Consider the following 25,766-nt stretch of genomic DNA (forward strand, 5'->3'; position numbering starts at 1 on the left):
ATCTACAAGCTCATATCGCGCCACCGAGTGGCGTGATACGAGCTTGTAGGTCTGCTATTTTTTGAAAAATCGAAGAACGACTGACATTTTTTGAATCTGATCTCAGGTCAGAATGGGTTCGTCAGACACAGTGTGTGTCCGGCGGAAACCTCGTATGAATCTGATCTCAGGTCAGAATGGGTTAACTCAAATCTTTGCTTCTGGGGGCGTCCCTGGAACTACATATTTTCAGATGGGGGTCAATCGGCGGCCAATTACATATATTCTCGGGGTTCCTTGACACGAAATAGTTTGAGAAAACTGATTTAGAACTAAGGCATTTGTAGAATCGTTGCCAGGTCTAAATGGGTTAAGGATTTTACTTTTCCGCACACAGTATTTCACTGTACTCACCACGCTTGATAAGTATACAGTGCGCAGTCTCTGTATTTAATACACAGGAATTTACAAGGCCATATACAAAACATTGCCATAAGGCTAGGTATCCCAATGCCTGAATCCCAATGCCTAAACGTCATGTTAACGTCTATCTTTCTCCAGGAATACACGGCACAACGCTAAAAAAAACAGTCCGAGAGATAAAGGGCTTCATTTACGTCAACGCTAAACTTCTTCGCCTTTTTTCAACTATCCAATCTACATTGACACGTTGTGAGCTTGTAGACTGGCCATTTTGCGAAATAGTAAAAAACTAAAAAATGGCAAAGCAGTTTAGGGATAAGGGGTTTAGCGGTGACGAAAAATGGAGCCCATAGAGCCTTAAATGGGTTTGTTAAAAACACAGTTTAAGTATTTGCCCGTTTCAAATATCAAGCCAACCACGTAGTCAAAAGATGGCGAGGACACAGCTGAAATGCATAAGTCATTAAACCTCCACTTTACAGCTGACCATGGTGGCTACTTGGAGAGAGGGGGGGAGAGAGAGAGAGAGAGAGAGAGAGAGAGAGCCCTCACATGCTGTACATGTGATGTCTCTGCCTTCGTTAACATAGGTGTACTGTTCGCCGTGTGTGTGTGTGTGTGTGTGTGTGTGTGTGTGTGTGTGTAATGTCAGGTAGATGGAGAATATCAAAGGGGTGTGTGAAAACCTAGAGGCCGACCCTGGCTGCGAGTGTAGAGAGCGATAGAGAGACAAAGGGAGAGAGAGAGAGAGAGAGACAGAGACGGAAAGGGAGAGAGACAGACAGAGAGAGAGAGAGAGAACGTTTTGGTTCAGACAAAGCGGCCTTTTGATCAACATTTCTCAATGCACTCACTCACACACCGGTAACCCAAAACCCCTCCAGAACAGAACCCCGGTCCCAGTCTCTCTAACCCATTCTGACCCGGGATCAGATTCTAAAAAATGTCTTGTACATCCTGACAGTTTTCTGAAAAAGCTATGTTTCTATGTCAGTCGTTCTTCGATTAAAATAGCAGACCTACAAGCTCGTAGCGCGCCACTCGGTAGGTCTGCTATTTTTCCAATAGCTAAAGCGTAACATAATGCTAACACCAAAAGGCCGGGTTCCCGCCCAAAGTGGGCTAAACCAGTCGGCAACACTGTTATAGTGTCTATCTACCCGAGAGAAAAAGAAAAAACAGAACCGTTTGATTGTGTCCTCCGAAAAGGTCTCTCTAGTCCTACTGTATCCTACTGTATCCTGCATCGCTCTATAGTCTGCATCGCTCCAATCAGATAGCACAGCACTCAGCCTCTCTGTCTCTCTGTCTCTCTCTGTCTCCCTTTTCTCTGCCTGAATGTCTGGCTTTCCCCAAAACCAGGCGCAGGCACACAAACTTTAACCAAAGCTTAGTGATTTATCAGCCAAAACAACAGTCCAGGCCAAGGAAAGGAAAGGAAAGGTACTATGTTTACCCAGGGTAACTGGACTAAGGAAAGGAAAGGTACTATGTTTACCCAGGGTAACTGGACTAAGGAAAGGAAAGGTACTATGTTTACCCAGGGTAACTGGACTAAGGAAAGGAAAGGTACCATGTTTACCCAGGGTAACTGGACTAAGCTCAAGAACTTGTTTACAGCCAGGCCCTGCTCATAGAACATTTCATGCTAGGGGTTCAATGCCTTGCTCAAGGGCACTTCAGCGGTGGTCATTTTAACGTGCCGGTCCGGGGATACGAACTAGCGACCTTCCGATATCAAGACCGCTCCGCAAACCGTTCGGCCACCGCTATACTCGGGGAGCTTCGGATCGACTTGCAGGCGGACATATATATATATATATATATATATATATATATATACACAAACGGGCGAGAGAGAGGCTGAGAGAGGTATACTTGTTGTGGGTGATGAGATTTAGAGAGAGGGAGAGAGAGAGACATAAAGAACAGATAGACAGAGAGGCAGAGGTAAGGGGGGGGGGGGGGGGGGCTGCATGGTTCTCGGGGGGGCGGGGGGGATAGAAGTCTTGAAATAGCACCATAAGTCCCTCCTACCCTCACTAAACTAAACCTGTGTGTGAAAGTTTGGTTGGAGCTACCTGGGAATTCTCACACTATGGTGTGACCTATAGTGTGTCTCACTAATGTGTATATTATGTAAACACGGTGTTCAACTTAAAATGAAATAAAAGCCTCTACTAGGCTTTTTAAAGCGACATTTTAAAAGGTTTCAGATTAAATATGTATAATGCAATACCATACCTACAGTATAGAGTTAAAGTTCATATTTCTAATTATAGAAGTTTTAGTTTCGTTTTAAACAAGCTGCAAAACATTTAAACATTTACTTTAACCAGTCTGTGTGGTACAGTCAGTGTGATAATACAATATAGACTAGTATCTACTTTATTTATTTTATTTAACCTTTATTTATCCAGTAAAAAACACATTGAGACTGAAGTCTCTTTTACACAGTGTGAACTGGTCAAGAGAAGTCTCTTTTACACAGTGTGAACTGGACAAGAGAAGTCTCTTTTACACAGTGTGAACTGGACAAGAGAAGTCTATTTTACACAGTGTGAACTGGTCAAGAGAAGTCTCTTTTACACAGTGTGAACTGGACAAGAGAAGTCTATTTTACACAGTGTGAACTGGTCAAGAGAAGTCTCTTTTACACAGTGTGAACTGGTCAAGAGAAGTCTCTTTTACACAGTGTGAACTGGTCAAGAGAAGTCTCTTTTACACAGTGTGAACTGGTCAAGAGAAGTCTCTTTTACACAGTGTGAACTGGTCAAGAGAAGTCTCTTTTACACAGTGTGAACTGGTCAAGAGAAGTCTCTTTTACACAGTGTGAACTGGTCAAGAGAAGTCTCTTTTACACAGTGTGAACTGGCCTAGAGAAGTCTCTTTTACACAGTGTGAACTGGTCAAGAGAAGTCTCTTTTACACAGTGTGAACTGGCCTAGAGAAGTCTCTTTTACACAGTGTGAACTGGTCAAGAGAAGTCTCTTTTACACAGTGTGAACTGGCCTAGAGAAGTCTCTTTTACACAGTGTGAACTGGTCAAGAGAAGTCTCTTTTACACAGTGTGAACTGGCCTAGAGAAGTCTCTTTTACACAGTGTGAACTGACCAAGAGAAGTCTCTTTTACACAGTGTGAACTGGTCAAGAGAAGTCTCTTTTACACAGTGTGAACTGGCCTAGAGAAGTCTCTTTTACACAGTGTGAACTGGTCAAGAGAAGTCTCTTTTACACAGTGTGAACTGGACAAGAGAAGTCTCTTTTACACAGTTTGAACTGGCCTAGAGAAGTCTCTTTTACACAGTGTGAACTGGCCTAGAGAAGTCTCTTTTACACAGTGTGAACTGGCCTAGAGAAGTCTCTTTTACACAGTGTGAACTGGCCTAGAGAAGTCTCTTTTACACAGTGTGAACTGGACAAGAGAAGTCTCTTTTACACAGTGTGAACTGGACAAGAGAAGTCTCTTTTACACAGTGTGAACTGGCCTAGAGAAGTCTCTTTTACACAGTGTGAACTGGCCTAGAGAAGTCTCTTTTACACAGTGTGAACTGGCCTAGAGAAGTCTCTTTTACACAGTGTGAACTGGACAAGAGAAGTCTCTTTTACACAGTGTGAACTGGACAAACAAGAGAAGAGGCAAAATAACGAAACTAAAAACAGGACAAACATACAATGCTCATAAATACAGAACCCACTACCGAAGAAGCTCAGAGGGAGAACAGGAACATCTAGTTATGCAACCAATAAAGACTAATAAAAATAAACAAACAACAAAATTTGCTAGTAAACTAAAAAGCAAGAGAACAATTGCTATACGTCAAAGCAGGAGCAGTGTTTGGGGAGTGTGCCCATGATGATGGCAACCCTTTTAAAGCTCACAGCAGCCACTTTGAGTCTGGTCTGTAGGTCATTGGATCTATAGTGCAGGGGTTTTCGACTGATTGTGAACCAGGGACCACCACCTTGACTAAGAATCAACCTGGGGACCACTGTTGTGTTGTGTTGCAATGAGATATGGGCTAAGATTAGTGCTTTCGTAACACTTGCTATGGAATGCATCCCATGTAGCCTATATACTGATTCTCAAACGATGGTCCATGGACTTAACTGATATACAGACACATGTGGCCTTATATCTTGCAAAACATTTTTGCTATATTTTACTATCTTAAAAAATATTACTGCACACTCCAGGGAACAGAGACGGACAACTTACTGCATCAAACTTATTTATTAGCACTATAATAAATACACACGACATGATTCTATGGGCACATTTCCTAATAATGATGACTCAATCAGGCAAGCTGGTACACTTCACCCTTCTTGAGATTCTAACTGCCTTTTCTGTGGAATTTCTTAACCTCAGACTTCCCAGTAATTCTGACAACATTGACGCCGCACAGACGTTTATTGCACTGTTCCGTGGAAGAAAATACAAACTCTTCACTTTGCTACATTACTAAATGCACGGTCACAGGGACCACATGCAATACCTTCACGGCCCACCGTGATCTAGTGCTAATCTGCGGTGGTCTTCCTAGACTCTTCCATTGATAAATGTAGACCCTGGCATCGGGTATAGCAACACCTATCGGTTGTAAAGTATAGTGCTGCATGAAGCTCATAAGCGCTCTATATCTCCCAAGGCCAAGGAGGGGGATTCCCTCTTGGAAAAGCAGACAGTAGAAGTTTGGTCTCCCATATGTGGCACTCGGGAGGGGGGGGGACTGCTCATTAGTCCGACATACCGTTAAGACCTATTCATAGTCTGGATTTTCGGTGGTGAGGTGACCACCGCTCCGGTGGTGAGGTGACCACCGCTCCGGTGGTGAGGTGACCACCGCTCCGGTGGTGAGGTGACCACCGCTCCGGTGGTGAGGTGACCACCGCTCCGGTGGTGAGGTGACCACCGCTCCGGTGGTGAGGTGACCACCGCTCCGGTGGTGAGCTGACCACCGCTCCGGTGGTGAGCTGACCACCGCTCCGGTGGTGAGGTGACCACCGCTCCGGTGGTGAGCTGACCACCGCTCCGGTGGTGAGCTGACCACCGGAGCTGAAATAACGTTGAGCGGTGGTGAGTAAAAACAGAGAGAAGGGCTGGAGCGGTGGCGGTGGTTTGCTCTTCACCGCGGCTCAGTGACGTCATGTTGTAGTTCGATGGTCACCTAACCACCGAAAATCCAGACTATGTACAGTATGAGCCTTTATAGTCTGACTACGACGTGGCGGGTTAAGACTCATACCACAGCGCCCGTGTATGGCTATGGTTAGGGTTAGGGGCAGTGGTTGGACTAATGAGCAGTTGGACCAGTACCACACCAGAGCCATCCAATAGAACAGTTACGATGAGGAGGCAGAAACAGAGCGCTGTTTGTTCATGCATAGCCTGGGTAAACCCACTCCCCCTGCTGGACAACATTTCATTCTGCCAGGAGGGGTGAGTCTGGCTAAATGGTAATACAAAGTCCTTAAGATTGTATCAGCTTTGGTACGAGCCAATCCGCGACCGAGCTCAGGGCTCTGTGATTGACAGCGCACGTTGGCCAATCAGGAACGATTTGAGCAGTTGATGACGTGTGAACTCCTCGACTCATTCACAACAACAAACATGGGAATGAGGAAGTAGGAATGGAACGCGTTTAGATGACGCCTCTTGTTTTGATATACGCTGATTGGCTGAAGGGGTTGTCCGTCAACGCTACTCTCCCGCCCCACGGCTAAACAGCCACACAGGCGATTATGCCAGACTCACCCCTCCTGGCAGAATGAAATGTTGTCCAGCAGGGGGAGTGGGTTTACCCAGGCTAGTTCATGCAGCCTGAACTGAGACAAGCTGGAGTTGGAAATCCATTGTTTTCAACAAGCGTGGCGCAAACGAGAGCCATTTTAAGCATGTGTGCAACATGACAACTGTTTTAAAGTATCGTACAGTGACAACTAAAGTCTCTTTACTGTTTATGTTGTACTATTACTATAAAACTATTCAAAACTAGAAAAAGTGCCCTTCCGGGCACAGGTCTCCACCAGGTTATCCACAGATCCGTGCAGTTAGAGGTAAAAACACTTTTCGGCCAGTTATAGCGCCACCTTGAGGCTGAGTTGAAATTGTTCATGTGGCATTTCGTCCTCGGCCTAGTGGGAATGTGGGTGCACAATTTCACGGAAATCACGCGATGTGTTCATGATTTGCAGCATTTTGTTTGAAACTGAGCACTCCTGTGAACTTTGGAAGCCAATCTTAACCAATCAGGATGGAGTCTGATAAATGTGAAAGACCCGTTTCGTTGAATGGCTCTAGAGAGACTGTGTACCAATTTGTGTGATGTTTGGACAAAATCTGTAGGTGTACTGTGCAAAAACGTGTTTTGCACAAAGCGGCCTCCTGGTGGCGCTATAACAGGCTGTTCTGGAAAGTTTGGGGCAGAGGTTCATGGTTGGCATCCAGGGAGTGTGTGTTCAAAATATGGCATCGACCGGGTTAACGGTGGCCGAGATTAGCTGTTCACGGACACACGGACACACGGACACACGGACGGACGGAGTGCAAAACATACTCTCCCCACATGCCTTCGGCCTGGTGGAGACAATAAAAGGGATTTAAGATCATTAAAGCTGGGCTGTTGCCCTGTGAGTCCAATGCATTTCTGCCTATACTTCCGGTCCAGGACTATTGGTTGGTTGGTTGTCCCCCACGCTCAGTAGAAGTCTATGTAGGAGACTGAAGCCCCATGAAGTGAACACAGTTTGCGTAACTCTGTCTCTATATCTAAGGTTCTGTGCCACGCTACCCACAAAATCACAGCTGAACAGTCCGTAGAATCAAAATGAAGACTTGGCGTGACGCAGTGTTGATTTCGTCGACTAAAACTAAGACGAAAGATGTTCGTAGACTACCTTTTTTTCCACTGACGAAAACTAAATGGAAACTAAATAAAAAACTAAGCTGCGACGACTAAAACTAAATATACTGACAATTTCGTCAACAGATAAAAAAACTAGACTAAAATGTTAGGAAGGGACTATAGTGGACAAGAGATCCAGTGTAAGTCATTTTACAATTAGTTGCATGCTGAAAATAGCCGATCTACAAGCTCACAAGACGTTGCACTGCGGCTGTGCTGCGTTGTGTGCTTGTAGATCAGCTATTTTCAGCAAGTGAAAAAAACTGTCATTACGACGGCATCAAGGCCCGCCAAAATACACTTTGTTCGACTAAATAAACTGTAGATTTAGTCGACTAAAACTAGACTAACACTAATACATTCCAGGTGACTAAAATGTGACTAAGACTAAGTGAAAACTATTCAGGAGACTATGACTAAAACTAAAATAGAAAATTGCTGCCAAAAACAACACACTAAAACATTCCAGGTGACTAAAAAAAAAAAAGTGTCTTAAAACTAAATGAAAACTATTCAAAAGACTATGACTAAAAACTCAAATCAAACTTTGCTGCCAAAAACAACACTGGTGTGAGGAAATGAAAGTAAAGTGACCCAATTCGACGTGTTAGGCCAGTACGTGATTGCACGTTATTACTTGCACGGGTGTCACAACCATAGTACAAGGCGGTACAACAAACTCCCAAGTTTTCCCGCCCCCCCCCCCTCAAGGAGGTCTGTGCTCATCTCCTGTGTCTCGTTATCACAGGCATGTAAACAAACCTTAAGACTGTGCCTCTTTATTATATTTAGCGTCCAGCCATTGGTTGGCGTACGGTTTGTACCAGTGACCCTGATCTTGCGTAACCGAATGGTGCGCTCAGAAGATCATTAGCTTCGGAATGCAATTAGAATGCGGTGTCACCAACTTGTTGCACAGCTGTGACACAGACCCGGAGGGGCTGTCAGTCAGTCAGGACTGCATGTGATGTGAATAATGCAACGATTGTTGTGTAGGTCACTAGGTCGATATTCTCCAAGGGGCCACTGGAACCATCGTTACACCAAAGATATTGTTTTAAAGCAGCTATAACATGCATTTTAAAACAGTTTTTTAAATATTTAATATCATATTGTCTATGTCCCTCAAACTTATTTCTAACGGTTTGAGCCTCAATCGCCACTCTGATATAGTATAGTCACACAGAAATCTTTCAGTAATCCAAATTTTAATAAGAGTATAAACAGACCAACCCACCATGTTATGAAGATGAGTAAATGAGTGTAACCGAAGGCCTGTGCCTTCCTTCTCTGCCCCAGCGTTTGTCTTTCAAGAATTTGCCTGTTGTTTCTCATACTGTAGTCATACTGTAGCCCCTGGTCTCGCCCTGCAGGTCTGGAGGACTATCTGAAGAGATACAGGGAGGGGATGAGGAGGGTCCTGACTGCCTTTGGACCCGTCCCAGAGTTCTCTGGGGAGGCGGCCAAGCGTATCAATGACGTAAGTTCAGCTCTCGCACCGCCATTGCCGATTAGAGCCGTTTCCTTCATCATCGCAACAGCCAGCGTATATCAAATCAGAACTCATATAGAACTATATACCTCCCTGTCCCTGCTACCTTCTTATAAACGTCTCGGGGAGAAGAGAGTTTAGACATATCAAATGAATAACGCTAGTGCATGGGTCACACACACACACCAAGACAGGGGACTGTTCAGACATCAGTGTGGAACTGATGAAGGCTGGATATCCGAAACGTTTGTCCCCGTTCAAAAATTAAATAAATCTTTTGAAATGAAGTCTTGGTGCGTGGCGACCCACTACTGTTATTAATTTGATATGTTTTGAACGGGTAACGCGCCTACAGTCAGAGCACGGCGGTCACATGAAGAGAGTTTAGACGTTAATTAATGGTCTGAGTAGCAACCTGTTCCATGGCTTTCATTCAAAATACTTTTAGAGCTGCATAATTGCCCCCACTCCCCCTCGCACAAATTTAAAAAAGGCTTTCTTTCAAAGAACATCTTATCTGTTCTAATTAGAATTTTCAGCCACAGATCATCAGACTCTTAATGTAGGGAATGTTCTCAAATTTAGCTTGTATAGGTCAGAGAAATTCCAAGGTCGGGTATTCTTTCTTTCTCCCGACCTCCAGCCCCGGCGCAAAGCTCCCTGATAATTAGGCGTTACTCAATCACATGCTATCACAGGCTGTTTAAATGTTATAGCCGTACTAAAACGGAGGTCATCGTGTGTGCGCGAGCATGCCGAACTAGCACAACACAAGCCGTTTGTACAGATCTGGAAGGTAAGTCGAGAGCAGCACTGATCTCTCCAATTATTATAAGCAAAGGTCTTTTATGCATACTGTATCTATCGGGAAAGGAAAGGTACTATGTTTACCTGCAGGGTAACTGGACTAAGGAAAGGAAAGGTACTATGTTTACCCAGGGTAACTGGACTAAAGGAAAGGAAAGGTACTATGTTTACCCAGGGTAACTGGACTAAGCTCAAGAACTTGTTTACAGCCAGGCCCTGCTCATAGAACATTTCATGGTAGGGGTTCAATGCCTTGCTCAAAGGGCACTTCAGCGGTGGTAATTTTTAACGTGCCGGTCCGGGGATACGAACTATAGCGACCTTACGATATCAAGACCGCTCCGCAAACCGTTCGGCCAACCGCTGCCCCGGGCATGTCAAAGCTATAAAAAAGTTTCTTCACTATAAAATGTTCATTCTAATCTAGTCTTGGAACTTGTAAACTATAAGGCTACTAAATGAGAAATTACTGTGCTGGGCCTCCCGTACTTTATTTTGTTTAGGGTGGGACGTTCGAGCACCATTAAAACCCCAGTAAAATGCCTTTGTGTGTTATATGGAAATAATCGTCCATGAATCATTAGCTTGTCTTTAAAAAAGGGACACTTTTCCCTGATCATCATATCATGCCACAGTCATAAATTAAAGCGTATTAAAGGCATGTTGCGTTTAAATCATGACAAAACATGAGTTGGGGTTAGATGTGTCATGTTATTGTGATCTGGTCTTCTTTTTTTCAAAATGTAAAAAAACATATTGACAATGTTGGCCTATATAATAACTAAAATAGAGAAGCCAGGGTTAATGTGGTTAGAAGCTAAAAGCTCAAGGAAGACATTCATTGTTTTCTTTGTCAGTCACACTATCAAGGCTTTGGCCTTTTGGTGTTTTAAGCATGAAATATCAGATCTACAAGCTCATAGCGCGCCACCGAGTGGCGCGCTACGAGCTTGTAGGTCTGCTAAAAAAAATTAATCGTGAAAATGTGAGGCAAATCTTTGAAACATGACATAGAAACAGACACAGAACACAGAATTTAGAAGGCATTTGTAGAATCTTCTCTCAGGTAAAGAATGGTTTAAGCTAAACCATACATCACCATAAATTCCCAAACTAACTTTGGTTGACCTCTCTTTGCGTTTGCACTGGTGGTGGTGTATTATATTATTTATTATCTTTCTGGCCGTCTCTTCTAAAAAAAAATCACTAATTTCTTTTACTCGTTGGTCCACACTGCAGGAGATCTGTGAGTTGATCCCCAACGACCAGCAGCACCTGGCAGCGAGGAGGGAGAGGAGAGACCATCTCCTGATGGGCCTGGCCAAGCTGAAGAAGGAGCACCAGTGAGTCCCTCCAGAGAGTCTGCAGTCTGCAGGAGAGGACCATACGCAGCCATGGAGAGGACCTACTGTATATATATATGGGCTATACTGTATCTTGCGCCACCCTTATCCCTATTTGCCATTTTTTACTATTTTGAAAAACCTTTTAACCCTGAGGACGATTCTACAAATGTCTTCTAAATCATGACAGTTTTCTTACTCTCAAAATATGTTGTTCCAGGGAACCCCCATGAAGAAAAGATTTGAGTTAAAAAACGTTCGCTCTGAAGGAATAAACATTCAAAGATGTGCACCACATTTTTCAAAAACAATTTCAATAGCTAAAGTATAACATAATGCTTAAAACACCAAAAGGGGTTCCCGGCCCCAAAATGGGTTAAAATACTTCAAACAGCCGATCTACAGTACAAGCTCACAACGTGTCGCTGTAGATCTAGGCTAGTTGAACTATTTTAAAATGTTTTTTTTTAAGTAGTAAAAAATGGCAAATAGGTTTTAGGGATAAGGAGTAAGGGGTGGCACAAGATAGGGCCCATACTAGAGCACTGCTTCCCAAACAGTGGGTCGGGACCCATTGGTGGGTCACAGGAAAAAAAATCCCTTTTTTTCTTCTTTTTTTTAGAATTTTACATAATTTCAAACCAAAAAACTAACAAATTTAAGAATGTCCATAAATAACTGAAATAATTAACGTTAAAGTACTGGAAATAGTCGATCTATTAAAGCTTGACACAAACATCTAATCTCACTTTTGGGTCTCGACCTGGTAAAGGAGGAGGAGCATGAAGGATTACGGATAATTGTTGAGGACGATTTTCACTTTTGACGACTGTACAGTTATAACGGAAATATGAGACGACACAGTGCAGGGGCAAATAAAGGGGGAGCGGGGGGGGGGGGGGGTTATTCAAGCCCACCTCCAATACAAATAATTCTATATCTATTCAGTGGTGGAAAAGGACTCAACCGACCCCATTACTCCTGCCCAGATATTTAAAAAGTTATGCTTTAGTTTAAGTAACAAGACAACCTTTATAGAAGTACAGATGCTTGAGTATGTCCACAACTGTTTAGCCCCCCACTGAAGTGATCACACACACACACACACACACACACACACACAACAGTATCTCAGGGCGCACACTTCCTGCAAACGAAGCCATCTGTAATCCAAGTTACTCAATTATGGAATCAGCCCAATGCTTTAAAAGGGAATATTAATGAAGTGAGAAGTTGTCGGATTACTTTTTGACTGAAAGGTGAATTCCACCATTTTGTATTAACTTTAATCATCATAGTATATTAATAAATGCACTTAAAAAAGTAAATAGAAAATGAATCAATATTTCATGAATTTTAGGGACGCACCTATTATATTAGGTGCCGTTATCGGTCAATATCTTTATCGGCATATACGTACAAGCATACTTTTTTGCATTGGCTTAATTCATGTGTTGGTTATCTGAAGCCTATACCAAGCTGTAGATTCTGAACATGTATTTCTTCTTGCATTGAAGATGTACAGTATTTGTTTCCCTGGCACAAAAAGGGGGGAAATAACAACAAAAACTAAATAAACATCTTATCGGTATCAGTATCGGCCACATTGTTATTTTAAACAGCGGTACCGGCGCAGCCCTAATGAATGTGTATAATGTGGAATGTGTTTCTCTCTGCAACAGCAGAAGACATTGTGACTTGCATTAGATGTGCCAATATGTCCGTCATGCATGTGACTTGAAGACTATACCATGCAATTTATGCTCTTATATGTTATCGCCTTCATTTCATGGAGGAGAGAGACTGGTCTCCTTGTCACACTGGCTGTACTGGCAACCTTGTGACCACATGCATGTTTGGAGCTGGCTTTTATCACCCAAATACATGGGTTTTCAAATGGTGGTCCCGTGGACCACTGGGGGGTCCGTGAAGGCATTGCACGTGGAGTGGTCCCTGGCCATGCGTTTAGTATGTATAGATGTAGGAAAGTATTATGTAAGCAAGTTAAGATTTGTATTTTATATCATTTGAATGACGCATCAATGTTGTAACTGGGAAGTCGGACTTCAAGAACTTACACAGAAAAGGGAGTTATAGTGGCCTGGGCCGGGCCGAGCGCTCCGGGAGCCTAGAGGCTGGTAATCCAGCCTGACAGCGTGTCGCGGGTTCGAGTCCCGACTCCCAAGCCCGACGACCCTTGCTGCCTATCTCCCCCCCCCCCCCCCCCCCCGTCCCCTGTCCTGTCAAGCTACTGTAAATCTATCAATAGGGCCAAAACGCCTTAATAATATCTTTAAAAAAGAAAGAAAAGGGACTCAACCACTACAGATGTAGGCTAATACTTATTTTGTACTGTAGGCCTACCAAGAACTTTGAAGTATAGTATATTTTGAAGTATTTTACTTGAGTAGGCTATAGCCTATACTTTCCAATACTTTACTCCACTATACATCTCAGAGGCAAATATTATATATAGTAACTACTTTTACTGGATTAGTTTAGTTTTACAAAACATTAACCACTCATGGTTGTGAGCTTCTAGATCTGCTATTTTTAAAAGATTTGTAGTACATTCTGAATAATGAGTATAGGCCTAATGCACTTTCTACTTTTGGTACTTGTCTTTAAGTACATTTTAATTCCAGACTTGTACTTGTAACAGAGGAAATTACCCTTCCACTACAGTGCAGGAGTATTCGGCCCATTGATACTGACTTTCACTTACACTTTAGACTTCACAGTGCAGGCTTCAGCCCTCGGATCAGGAGTTTACAGTGGTGTGAGACATGCAGTTTCTCCTGGGCTGGTCCCACCCTGAATCTCTGGCCCCTCCCCTGCATAAAGGAGGGATGACAGCCTTCAGAACCGGCAGGTGTTTCTCGCACCACTTTGCAGAAGACAGTGAGCACATCGCCGGGTTTCGGCCCCGTCCCATATATAGAGCACCACCACCAAGCAGCCCTTTACTTTATTTACTGCCCTGACGGGTTTGTTTGAAGAGCCGGGGTCATTTTTGTCTTCAGACCTCTAGGATTATAAGTGGAAGTAACAACTTCATGGAAGAAAGCCTGCTAATAAACGCTGAATAAGGGCTACAGAGACAGGTGAGTGTTGAACTATTAAGGCCTATACTGAGAACTCTCATGAATGTTTAAGATGAAGCTGAAATATATATATTTTTTTAAATTAATTCAATTAAAACCCGAATTATTCCGAATGATTGTGTGTTGACTAAATCAACCATTGTTGCTAAACATGTGCCTTATCAAAAAAATAAACACTAACTTCTGACATGCAATCTGATCTGATTTAGTAACGTTTCCCGTTCAGTTCGCCGCGGGGTTTCAGATTATTTCTGTCTTCAAACGAGATCATGTTTTATTTTTAAAGTTGTTTTAGGCCTATAAAAAAAACCGCGCCGTGAATTCCTCCAGTAACCGCGAGAAAAGTTAAGAACGGAAGGATTTGAAGTAGCCCATTAACAATATGACGTGCCAATACTGCTCATTTGGCTATAAAAAATAAATTAATCAATCAGAATTAATTTAGCCAAAATGAAAAACGTAAGGCCTATTCAGTTTTTGTTCTTTTAACATCACGCGTATACACAGTCAACACGTTCTGATCGTTTCCCAAATGTATTTGGGGAACATTCATAGCCTATACGTGCATTCTCACAATGAGATGCGGTCACGCCATCCGCAGTCACAGTGACAGGTGTTATAGAGATCACACAATTTATTTGTCTGTCTGTGCTCTGCTGGCAAGTGGCAACGATTGAATTCTGCCAAAATATAATCAGTAACCTCCGCTATAAACTATATGGGCTGTACGTTCCTTAAAAAAAGAAAACAGGTGTTGCATTATAACTAAGGCAACTTTAACAAGGCATAAGAGAAAACGGAGAAGCCAATGCCATGATGTGTGTCAGACATTAAAGATATTAACAAAAAGATATGTGACACTATAATTTAAACAAGAGAGGGAGGATCACCCCCAGAGAGAGATAGGCTATACCCAAGTCTCACATAATGTGATTTATTTCAGGTGATATCCACTTCAATACTGGCTTGCCTGGTATCAAAACATATCCTGACAAATGGAACACTTTAATCATACATGAAGACCAGTAGCCTAGGCCTATGTCTGCTATTCCATTGGGGTTGCAGTGTAGCCATTTTAGCAATATATATTTTTTAAGATGCATAAATGTTCTGGAATGTTTGTTCTGGAATGCATGGTTTGAGTAAGAATTAGGTATAAAGAGTATTCTTTTCCAATTTTACACAGTGAATAGCTTCCAACCTCATTACTACATTGCATACACAGTTCAGACTTAATACTATCAATGTTTTTTCGTCCAATATGTAAGATTGATTGATTGAAAATGTTATTCACAGTTTGTAGAATGGTGCAATTAAAAAAAAAAAAAAAGGGTACAGGTCAATACAAAACGTGCTACTGCTAGGATCTATCCAGGAAAAGCACCAAGACTGTAGTTTACATCATGGTCCTCCATTTTCAATTCATCAGAACGTATAGCCTACAAATATACACTTCTATGAAAAACTGGAAATCATATACTCAGTAAGGTACAGTTTGAGAAAGTAAAAGTGGGGGAAAAGTTATAAAACATGTAGGCTACAGTATGGGGGAGTGTAGTATAGGCTAGTTTAAATTTCCAGACAGTGGCCTTGTGTTTAGAGTGTCCGCCCTGAGACTGGGAGGTCGGGAGTTCGATCCCCGGCCGGGTCACACCAAAGACTGTAAAAATGGGACCCAATGCCTCCCTGCTTGGCACTCAGCATCAAAGGGTTGGATTGGGGGGTTCAGTCCCTGCTTGGCACTCAGCATCAAAGGGTTGGTTTGGGGGGTCAAATCCAAAACTAGTGATTCCCGAGCGCGGCGCACGCTGCAGCTCACCGCTCCAAAGAGATGGGTCAAATGCGGAGAACTAATTTCACTGTGGTAACGTGTGTGACTAATCGTACGACTTTGACTTCCATACGTAGCAGAGCTATATTATGGAATGAAGCCATGGCCCCTCACAAAAAATCCTTCGAACACATAACTGTATGCTGGACAATGTAACTGAACACATAACCACAGTAGTATGCTGGACAATGTAACTGAACACATAACCACAGTACTGTATGCTGGACAATGTAACCGAACACATAACCACAGTACTGTATGCTGGACAATGTAACTGAACACAAAACCACAGTACTGTATGCTGGACAATGTAACTGAACACAAAACCACAGTACTGTATGCTGGACAATGTAACCGAACACATAACCACAGTACTGTATGCTGGACAATGTAACTGAACACAAAACCACAGTACTGTATGCTGGACAATGTAACCGAACACATAACCACAGTACTGTATGCTGGACAATGTAACCGAACACATAACCACAGTACTGTATGCTGGACAATGTAACTGAACACAAAACCACAGTACTGTATGCTGGACAATGTAACTGAACACATAACCATAGTACTGTATGCTGGACAATGTAACCGAACACGGTAATGGTTCCCCAAGTTGGCAGCCTACAGTTTCAGAATGAACAGAACCAGAGGCTGATGTAACAAAGGTGTCAATTTTATTCAACATGTAGAAACATATTAAAGGCGTAGACGCGTAGAGAGGGGTTATTATAGCTCATGATCCTAAAAGTGGGACTGAGCCCCAAGGGCAGGTGATACAGGGTGAAGGTTTCTTTCAGGGGCAATTGGGCCATCAAAAACTAAACATGCACAGCAAATAAATAAATCAAAACAATATATATATATATATATATATATACGCAAAAGCAAATAAAAGTAATCACAGCAAACAAATCCCAAACCATGGTGCAATATTAATGAATGGCACAGTATACGCCCATGTCCTCCTCAACACCACTATGGCACAGCATGGCCCAACAAAAGATCTGGTAAAACAGTCTCAAATACAATACGACGGCACGGTGGGGAAAACAGTGAAAGGTTGTAGGTTAGGTTAACCCTATAGCCCCTTTCAGGACCCTCGGTTAGCCTTTCTGAATTTTGGACGTCGCTATACCCTAGGGTCCCCGACAGCTTATTCCACCCTCCATGGGATGCAGATGTACATACTCTCTGTTGAGTGTTGGTGAGATGTTTCAAAGATATAGCTATAGGAGACCACCGCAACGTGTACCACATTTTTGGAAGTTTTGGCTTCTATGAAATGCTCTCTTCCTCACTTCCCACTTCCTCGCCTCCCAGGACACAACAGCATTATAAACATCTTGCATGTACGCGGTCGGCCAATCAGAGGCAGTAACTAGGACGTGCAGCTAGCCAGTGGCCGCTCAGGAGGCGGTACAATGGGAAGTCAATAAGGAAGTCAGAGGAAGAGAGAGGAGAGAGAATTTCAGCGTCGGCTGTTAATGCCATTTTGTACACGTCTCCTATAGCTGTGCATCTTTGAAACATCTCACCAACACTCAAACGGTGCCACTCTCCTTGAACAGAGATGATGTACAACTGCATATATGTAGGGTGGAATAAGCTGTCAGGGACCCTAGGGTAGCGACGTCAAAAATTCAGAAAAGCTAACCGAGGTGGGGTTAACCCATTCTGTACGGGAACCCCTTTTGGTGTTTTAAGCATATTATGTTATACTTTAGCCATTGAAAAATAGTAGATCTACAAGCTCATAGGTTGTAGGTCTGCTATTTATGAAAAATCGTGAAAATGTGGCACAAATCTTTGAATTATATTCTTTCAGAGCCAAACCTTTGCATCTGGGGGGATCCTGGTGGGAACAACTTATTTTCAGATGGGGGGGGGGGGGGTCAGTGGCCAATTGCAGATATATTTGGGGGTCCTTGACATGAAATGACTGACATAGAAACATGAGGTTTTTCTGGAAACTGTCAGGATTTAGAAGACATTCTGTTAGTTGTCCTCTTACAATGGATCACATAATACATCGTTTTACCCCTCAATACAAACTATAGCAGAATGACCAAAACACAACAAAGTACCAAAACCTAAACCCGGGCAATAATACTCAAGGCTCCCACTAAATACCTGCACAATGGACGTGGAGGGAAGTTAAATTAGGCCAACAGTTGACTAACATTGTAACAAACCCTCTTAAAACCCATTCCCCTGCCCTTTACTGACTCCGGCAGCGTCCCAGCTCCCCCTCACAAAATATCACACCTGCCGTAAACTCCGTAAAAATGGAACATATAAAATGTCACCAATTAAAACATATCCCAATACAATCAAAATGAATCATCAACCTTTGTTTGAGGCTTTCTCACCCAGTATAGTAGCCTACTACACCTCATGCCTTCTCCAGTCCAGGTCTCCAACAAACACTCAAATCAGGCTTTTGGCCAAACACGAGGCCTCGAACCTGCAGTTCACCCCTTTAAAGGGGCAGTGACAGGCTTGTGTGTGTGTGTGTGTGTGTGTGTGTGTGTGTGTGTGTGTGTGTGTGTGTGTGTGTGTGTGTGTGTGTGTGTGTGTGTGTGTGTGTGTGTGTGTGTGTGTGTGTGTGTGTGTGTGTGTGTGTGTGTGTGTGTGTGTGCATGCGTGCGTGCGTTCGTGCATATACAGTATGTATAGTATGTGGACTGTACCCTTGCTGGACGAAGATCTACAAATCCCAGTGCTTAGCTTCCAGATGTTCTAATGTGTCCTTATTTGCTTTAAATGTGTTAATTACTCATTTACATTACAGCAGTAGTATTAAAGAATTCGACTGCTTAACTGGCTGAAATAGTTAATGTCTTGACTCCATTTATTACCCGATTTATTGGGTTTAAATTGGTCCCAATGAGTGCATTTCTCTTTATTTATCTTTCAAAGTGGTTAATGCATTTTTTAAATTGATTGGAAAATGTTGCTTTTTTTATCTCTTAAAATATTGCTTAAAACATCTGTAATAATCAGTGGGCTATAGGACTCAAAACTGGGATGGGCTTCGCCCACAAATATGGCATCGGTTGCTTGAATCATCTTTAGCTAACTCTCTACTCCGTGTTTTATTTGCCCCTCCAGGTGGAGTAAGCATCCAGGCTTTATAGCTCACTCTCTACTCTGTGTTTTATTTGCCCCTCCAGGTGGAGTAAGCATCCAGGCTTTAGCTCACTCTCTACTCTGTGTTTTATTTGCCCCTCCAGGTGGAGTAAGCATCCAGGCTTTAGCTCACTCTCTACTCTGTGTTTTATTTGCCCCTCCAGGTGGAGTAAGCATCCAGGCTTTATAGCTCACTCTCTACTCTGTGTTTTATTTGCCCCTCCAGGTGGAGTAAGCATCCAGGCTTTATAGCTCACTCTCTACTCTGTGTTCTATTTGCCCCTCCAGGTGGAGTAAGCATCCAGGCTTTATAGCTCACTCTCTACTCTGTGTTTTATTTGCCCCTCCAGGTGGAGTAAGCATCCAGGCTTTATAGCTCACTCTCTACTCTGTGTTCTATTTGCCCCATCCAGGTGGAGTAAGCATCCAGGCTCCTCCGCACCACCGTCACCATGAGCTGGGGGGCGCTGTACGCCCAGCTGGGCGGAGTGAACAAGCACTCCACCAGCCTGGGGAAGATCTGGCTGTCGGTGCTCTTCATCTTCCGCATCACCATCCTGGTGCTGGCCGCCGAGAGCGTGTGGGGCGACGAGCAGGCGGACTTCACCTGCAACACGCAGCAGCCCGGCTGCAAGAACGTGTGCTACGACCACTTCTTCCCCGTGTCGCACATACGCCTCTGGTGCCTCCAGCTGATCTTCGTGTCCACGCCCGCCCTCCTGGTGGCCATGCACGTGGCGTACAGGAAGCGGGGCGACAGGAGGACCATCCTGGCCAACGGCACCAGCGGCGGCGAGAAGGCCACGGAGCTGGACCTGGAGAGGCTGAAGGCGCGCCGGCTGCCGATCACCGGCCCGCTGTGGTGGACCTACACCTGCAGCCTGTTCTTCCGGCTCGTCTTCGAGGGCGGCTTCATGTACGCGCTGTACTACGTCTACGACGGCTTCCAGATGCCGCGGCTGGTGAAGTGCGAGCAGTGGCCCTGCCCCAACAAGGTGGACTGCTTCGTCTCGCGGCCCACGGAGAAGACCATCTTCACCATCTTCATGGTGTCGTCGTCGGCCATCTGCATGGTGCTCAACGTGGCCGAGCTCAGCTACCTGGTGGCCAAGGCGCTGATGAGGTGCTCGGCGAGGGCCAACCGGAAGCGCCCGTACGCCCCCCACCACCCGGACAGCGTGACCCCGGAGAAGGCCCTGCTGCAGAACAGAAAGAACGAGATGCTGCTGTCCTCGTCCACGGACTCCTCCAGCAACAAAGCCTTGTGAGGAGGGATGGGTGGATGGATGGATGGATGGATGGATGGATGGATGCATGGAGGAGACGCAGCACTCAGTGGAGAAGTAGATATAGATATAGTGGAGGACGAGGCAAGAAGATTGCCGTGAACTGAAAAGCCCCACTTTTACCACAATACCACGTATTCTACAAAACGCCTTAAGATCAATAGAGTTTTGACGTGTCGGTCTTTAATTAACTGGCCGTTTAAATGATCACAAATGATGCTATACAGTAGTTCAGGCACAGGACAGCTTCGCTTGTCTATGCCGTGTCTTTTCAGACAGATCAAATAAGATCAAATAACAACAATGTTAACCAATGTTTCATACAATGCAAGGGAAAAAGGGGAAAGAGCTTGATGGAATAACAGCTTGTTTTGTTGTCTTAATGTATTGATCACAGTTTAAAGGACTTCTAAAACGGCCTATATCTGGCCCAGTAGGGTGAGCACGCTGTCAGGTTGTCAACCACGGAAGTAAGGGCCTACAGTGACATCTAGTGGTTCGTTGCAGAGCCTGCAAGAGAATACAGGAGTATGTTTCCCCCCTAAAGGACCACTTCACCACTTTTCAACCTAGCTTCATATAATAGGTCCTCACTAATAATCATGAAAGAATGGCGCTTTTTTTCCCTACTCGGTCTGTGGGCAGTTCAGAAACCGTCTTTCAGTGACATCATCGATGGGGAATATTCAAGCTAATATAGAAACTGCAGTCTTTCTAGTCCTGAAAAGTTGCAATGCGAAAATGGAAATGAAAATCTAAACATTTTTGTAAAAAAGATCTTGTTTAAAAAAAAAGTCTGCCTAATGTTGATGTCACTGGAAGACGGTTTCTAAACTGCCCACAGGCCCTCCTATGAGACACAGACTGAGTAGAAAATAATTGTGCCATTTTATTATGATTATTAGTGAGGACCTATTATATGAAGATAAGTTGAAAAGTGGTGAAGTGGTCCTTAACTGTTTGACGAGGCTTTGGAAGACAATAATGTGTGCCTTTGTGATTACTATAGCTTGGCTGTGTAGTTTGAGCTGACCATTAGTTCTGAATGTGCCTTATAGCGCAAACACCTTTGAGACCAAGACATGTAGACAAGGTGCAATACTACTTTAACACTAGAAGTCTTGATGACGATTGAATCAAATAACTGTTGTTGCAATTCATTGAAACACGAGATCTTTTTTTATATAGTTTTTAAACTTAAAGTGAGTTTATTTGAACGCTTTTAGGTTTTGAGAATTTTTATTAGCATTAGTTTTTTTTTGTACATTTTTATACAACTATAAAAGCACCAAATAGCCTAACTGGTCGTGGTGCTCCGTGGAACGATATACTATGAATACAAGCAACAGGGGTCAAGGGTCAAGACTAAACCTGTATCACTAAGAAGTCATTTGGGAACTGCACATGACTGGTTTCCTATAGAAACATGCAAACCCAACGTTTTGCCTGAATTACCTGAACCAAACAAGTAGTCTACAAATGATGTTGTGACTCAGTGATTTTCTCCTCTGGTAACCGCTGTATTTTCAAACATTGTTTGGAGAAAAAGAAAAAGATTGTAGTTACTACTAGTTAAAAAATGGTTAAGGTCACTCGATCGCCACACTTTGCATATTTGTCGTAAATGCGACGTGGAGGATGACATGTATGGCGACCGTGATTGTGTAAACTATAGGCCTAATCTGTTAATTTTCTTATAGCAACATTTGTAACAATCTCCAAACGATCTGTTGCCATAAACATTTTAAGTATTTATGTAGAGTTTACAGTAGGCTACAAGTCATTAAACAGATCTGTTCGTTATGAAGAGTTTTGTTCTAAAAGGTGACAGGAGAAAATAATGAAGGAAAAAAATGACGTTTTGTAAATGTTATCAGGTAACGATATCATCCTTTGTCGACAAAAACATGACACTTTCTTTAGTGGACTGAATCTGAATGTTATATGTTTCCACTTTACTGGCTGTGAGGTACCAACTGATCTCACCCTGTTGGTACTGGAACACTTTACTGGCTGTGAGGTACAGTACCAACTGATCTCACCCTGTTGGTGGTACCGGAGAGATGGACTGAAAGAAATGATAATTCGATCGTATTTTACTGTATTTTAATAAGAGCTGTCTTCCATCGATTAATGAAGTTTGGTGTTTGGTGCACTCTGACCCCAGCTAGTGGTGACAGAATGAGCTTACAGCATGTTTTGTGTGTGCGAGTGTGTGCGTGTGCGTGTGCGTGTGTGTGCGTGCGTGTGTGTGCGCGTGTGCGTGTGTGTGCGAGCGTGTGTGTGTGTGCACCTCTGCATAGTGCTTCCTATACTGACTATACAGCTTGTGACATGATCACAACGATGAAAGGAATCATTGTTTTAATACTTGATTATTTTAAACAATCACTTTTTCAACAGAATGAATGAACTGTTTTGAAATTAAATCCGCATGTAGTATAAAGTAATAGTATACTGTCAATGAAGAACTTGGTTTGTGTTAGACTAGACTAGAGAAACTATATTACCCCAGCTGACAATATCAGATTACAACTTGGGCCTTATTATAGCCACATGATCCCCCCCACACACACACACACAACACACACGCACGCGGCACGCACGCACGCACGCACGCACGCACGCACGCACGCACGCACGCACGCACACTTATGAGGGGAGCCCAGGGCTGATCTTGAGGTGAAGTATATTTGTCCTCCATTCATTCATCCAGGAATAGCTAAGTGGATTAGTTGTGTCTATGCTTGTTTGTTTGGAGAGAAAGTCAAGCACGTGCAGACAGACAGTGATATAGGTGAGAGAAGTATATATATATATATATATATATATATATAGGACCAAAAAAAAATCAACATCTAAAATATGCACTGCAAAAAAGAAAAGGATAAATTGGATCCGTCTATACCAGTGGTTCCCAAAGTGGGGTCCGGGGACCCCCAGGGGTCCTTGAGGGAGTTCCAGGGGGTCCCCAGCTAAATGATAGTTTGGAACCAAATGGACCCTTATATGGGTCTGTAACTCTGAGAGTACAAATGGAACCAAATGGATCCTAACGGGTCCATTTGGTTCCATTTTTACACTCTCAGAGTTAAATTAACATTGCATGTCAAACTGGGGGTCCTTGAAATTAAACAGGTTGAGAATCACTGCTAGAGCCGGAAAAATCTTCTCTCATGGGGTCCCTGGCATAGGCTATATTGTCAAATGGGGGTCCACAGGCTATAATTAGTGTCAATTTGGGGGTCCTTGACATGAAAAAGTTTGGGAACCACTGGTCTACATACCGCTGTGTCAAAGGGTTTATGTTGGTGGTGTTGTGCTGGTGTGATGACATGTCAATGTTGGACATGGAAACGTATCAGCAAAACTACATTTAAGTCATACTGTGTTAATGTGTGTGGCCGTTACTGATGACAGACACAGGAGAGAATTACTTCCAAAAGAAAAGTCACACGCTAAAGGCTGTTTTCTTTGTGCTAAAGATTTATATTTTATAAACATGCTGGATGAGAGCCAAATGCTATTTATGAAGAGGCCTTAAAATTTAAGGCCAATAATGTTTTTTTTTTTTTTTTTTTGTATTGTATTTTTTTTTTTTAATATAACAGCTTTTATTGAACAGCCAGCTTTCTAACCAAGTGAAGGAATTAAATTAAGTAATGAAATATGTGCACAATTGTATTTTATACCATTATTGTTGCTGTTCTTTCATTATAATTATGTGCACTTTGACCCCTGTATTATTTCCCTGCTCTTCGAGATGTTTGATAAAAAAAAAAATTGTCGGGGGAAAAAAAATGACTGTGTGTCTGTGTGGTTTATTTCATGTGCGTGCAGCTTATGTCATGGATGCTTTTGGTGCGCCAAGTTTGCATGCGTACTTCTTGAAGTTGAGGCCTTAATTGCTTTGTGCAGCCAAGTCATGATGGAGGGGCCGTCGCCAATTAGCCTGCTGATTTGATTGCCATAATCTGCCTACAATAGAGCGCTGCCTACAATGCTTTCATATTTCTATTTTTACGCTTGGTGAATTTCTCCAATATTATTATAGCCGCTAATCGGAAAGGCCTGATCCGTCGCTAATATGGGCCCCCAGCCAGCCAGCCCATCATCTTTCTAAATAACGTTTCTTAACGATAAGGGCTTCACCCACAGCCTCCACAGGGAGACTGTGTAGGTTGAGTGATGACTTTTGGAAGTTGACAGGGGCGTGGCGTGGAGCCGGGGACCGGGGGGTGATGACTCTGAATTCACTCATGCATGGTCACACAATGTGACAGTCGCCATGGCTGGGACCGGGAGGCAGCAGTGTACAGCGGAGCCACATCTCCAAGTTCTTATCCGCCTCCAAAAACTACACTGAGAGAGAGAGAGAGAGAGAGAGAGAGGGGGAAAAAGAAACATAATAACAACTTCTTCTTTTACGCACGTTTGGCCGAGAGAGACACCGCCACCTTTTCCACGTTGTGAAGAAGTTTGTGCATGAATAACTTTGGCCGGCATCGTTTAAAAAAGAGAAAGAAAAAAAGTTTGGTATTAAGCTGGCAGAGGTGCCAGGGCTGGGGGGGAGAGGGGTAGAGGGTGAGGGTCTTGCCGTCTACCTTGGGAGGTCTCTTGATCGCTCCTCAACGCTCTCGACATGTGGCACCAACGGCAGATGGATATTGCTTTCAGTGTTTAAGTGTGGCATCTTCGGTCTAAAGGTATGGACGTAAAAACGACAGTGTGATGAAATTATTTTCCTGACATCCCAGCTATCGTCCTGTGAAAGTTTTGATTAAGGAGGATATACTATAGGCTACATACATTGTAACAACGTCAGACTATAATGTAATTAAATGCACTATATAATGCTAACCAAAGTTTTATGTAATCCCCCGGCCCCCATGATCTAACTATTGCCCTTAATAGTTCCAACGAGTGCCACACAAAAGCGTGACAAAGGTTGGCATGTGAAAAGGCAGTCAGTGGATACTCTGGCACACTCTGTATTGTCAGAGTGGAAGGTATGTCTTTGTATTTGAACTTGGCTCTGGCCAATTCACTACTGTTTACTGTTACATTTAACATTATGGAGGGCAGAATTTACACGTTACGCATAATACTAAACAGGACAAAGAATGCTGAGTGTAGTCCATTTATTGTTTGCTGCAAATGGGAAAGTCAATGACCAAGTAATGACAAATATGTGATGTAATAATAATAATAATAATAATAAAGATTCCTGTTTCTTGAAGGTGTTTATATCCTTTAATCAGCTCTATATGGATTATTGTATCTTAAATATGAAAAAAATAAAATCATATTTTATTTCTAAATGTAGGTCTATATGGTAAACTATACCAGCATGCTTATTGCAACACTCTGAATAACGTTTTGAATCAGTTCAGTACAACAGAAATACCAACTATATGCAATGCAACATTCTCCAAATAACGAAAATAACTGATCTGCA

At 43.1% G+C, this 25,766-nt stretch overlaps 2 protein-coding genes across 2 annotated transcripts in view; both read left to right on the top strand.

Moving 5' to 3' along the window:
- The window catches only part of cryl1 (crystallin, lambda 1), a 48,102-nt gene extending 36,305 nt beyond the window's left edge, over positions 1-11,797 (top strand). The window contains exons 8-9 of the mRNA XM_083777076.1: positions 8,684-8,790; positions 10,849-11,797. Of these exons, the coding sequence (XP_083633202.1) occupies positions 8,684-8,790; positions 10,849-10,956 (215 nt within the window). The 3' untranslated portion in view covers positions 10,957-11,797. The remainder of the gene's footprint in view (positions 1-8,683; positions 8,791-10,848) is intronic.
- A 2,075-nt stretch (positions 11,798-13,872) lies between these two features.
- On the top strand, positions 13,873-20,327 carry gjb8 (gap junction protein beta 8). The gene is made up of 2 exons (XM_083777038.1): positions 13,873-14,056; positions 19,436-20,327. Exon 2 carries the CDS (start codon positions 19,475-19,477, stop codon positions 20,288-20,290), a length of 816 nt encoding a protein of 271 aa, XP_083633164.1. The 5' UTR covers positions 13,873-14,056; positions 19,436-19,474; the 3' UTR covers positions 20,291-20,327.
- Positions 20,328-25,766: the final 5,439 nt, after the last annotated feature.

This window comes from Protomyctophum parallelum, assembly GCF_964188405.1.
Source record: "Protomyctophum parallelum genome assembly, chromosome: 11".
Taxonomy (NCBI): Eukaryota; Metazoa; Chordata; class Actinopteri; order Myctophiformes; family Myctophidae; genus Protomyctophum; species Protomyctophum parallelum.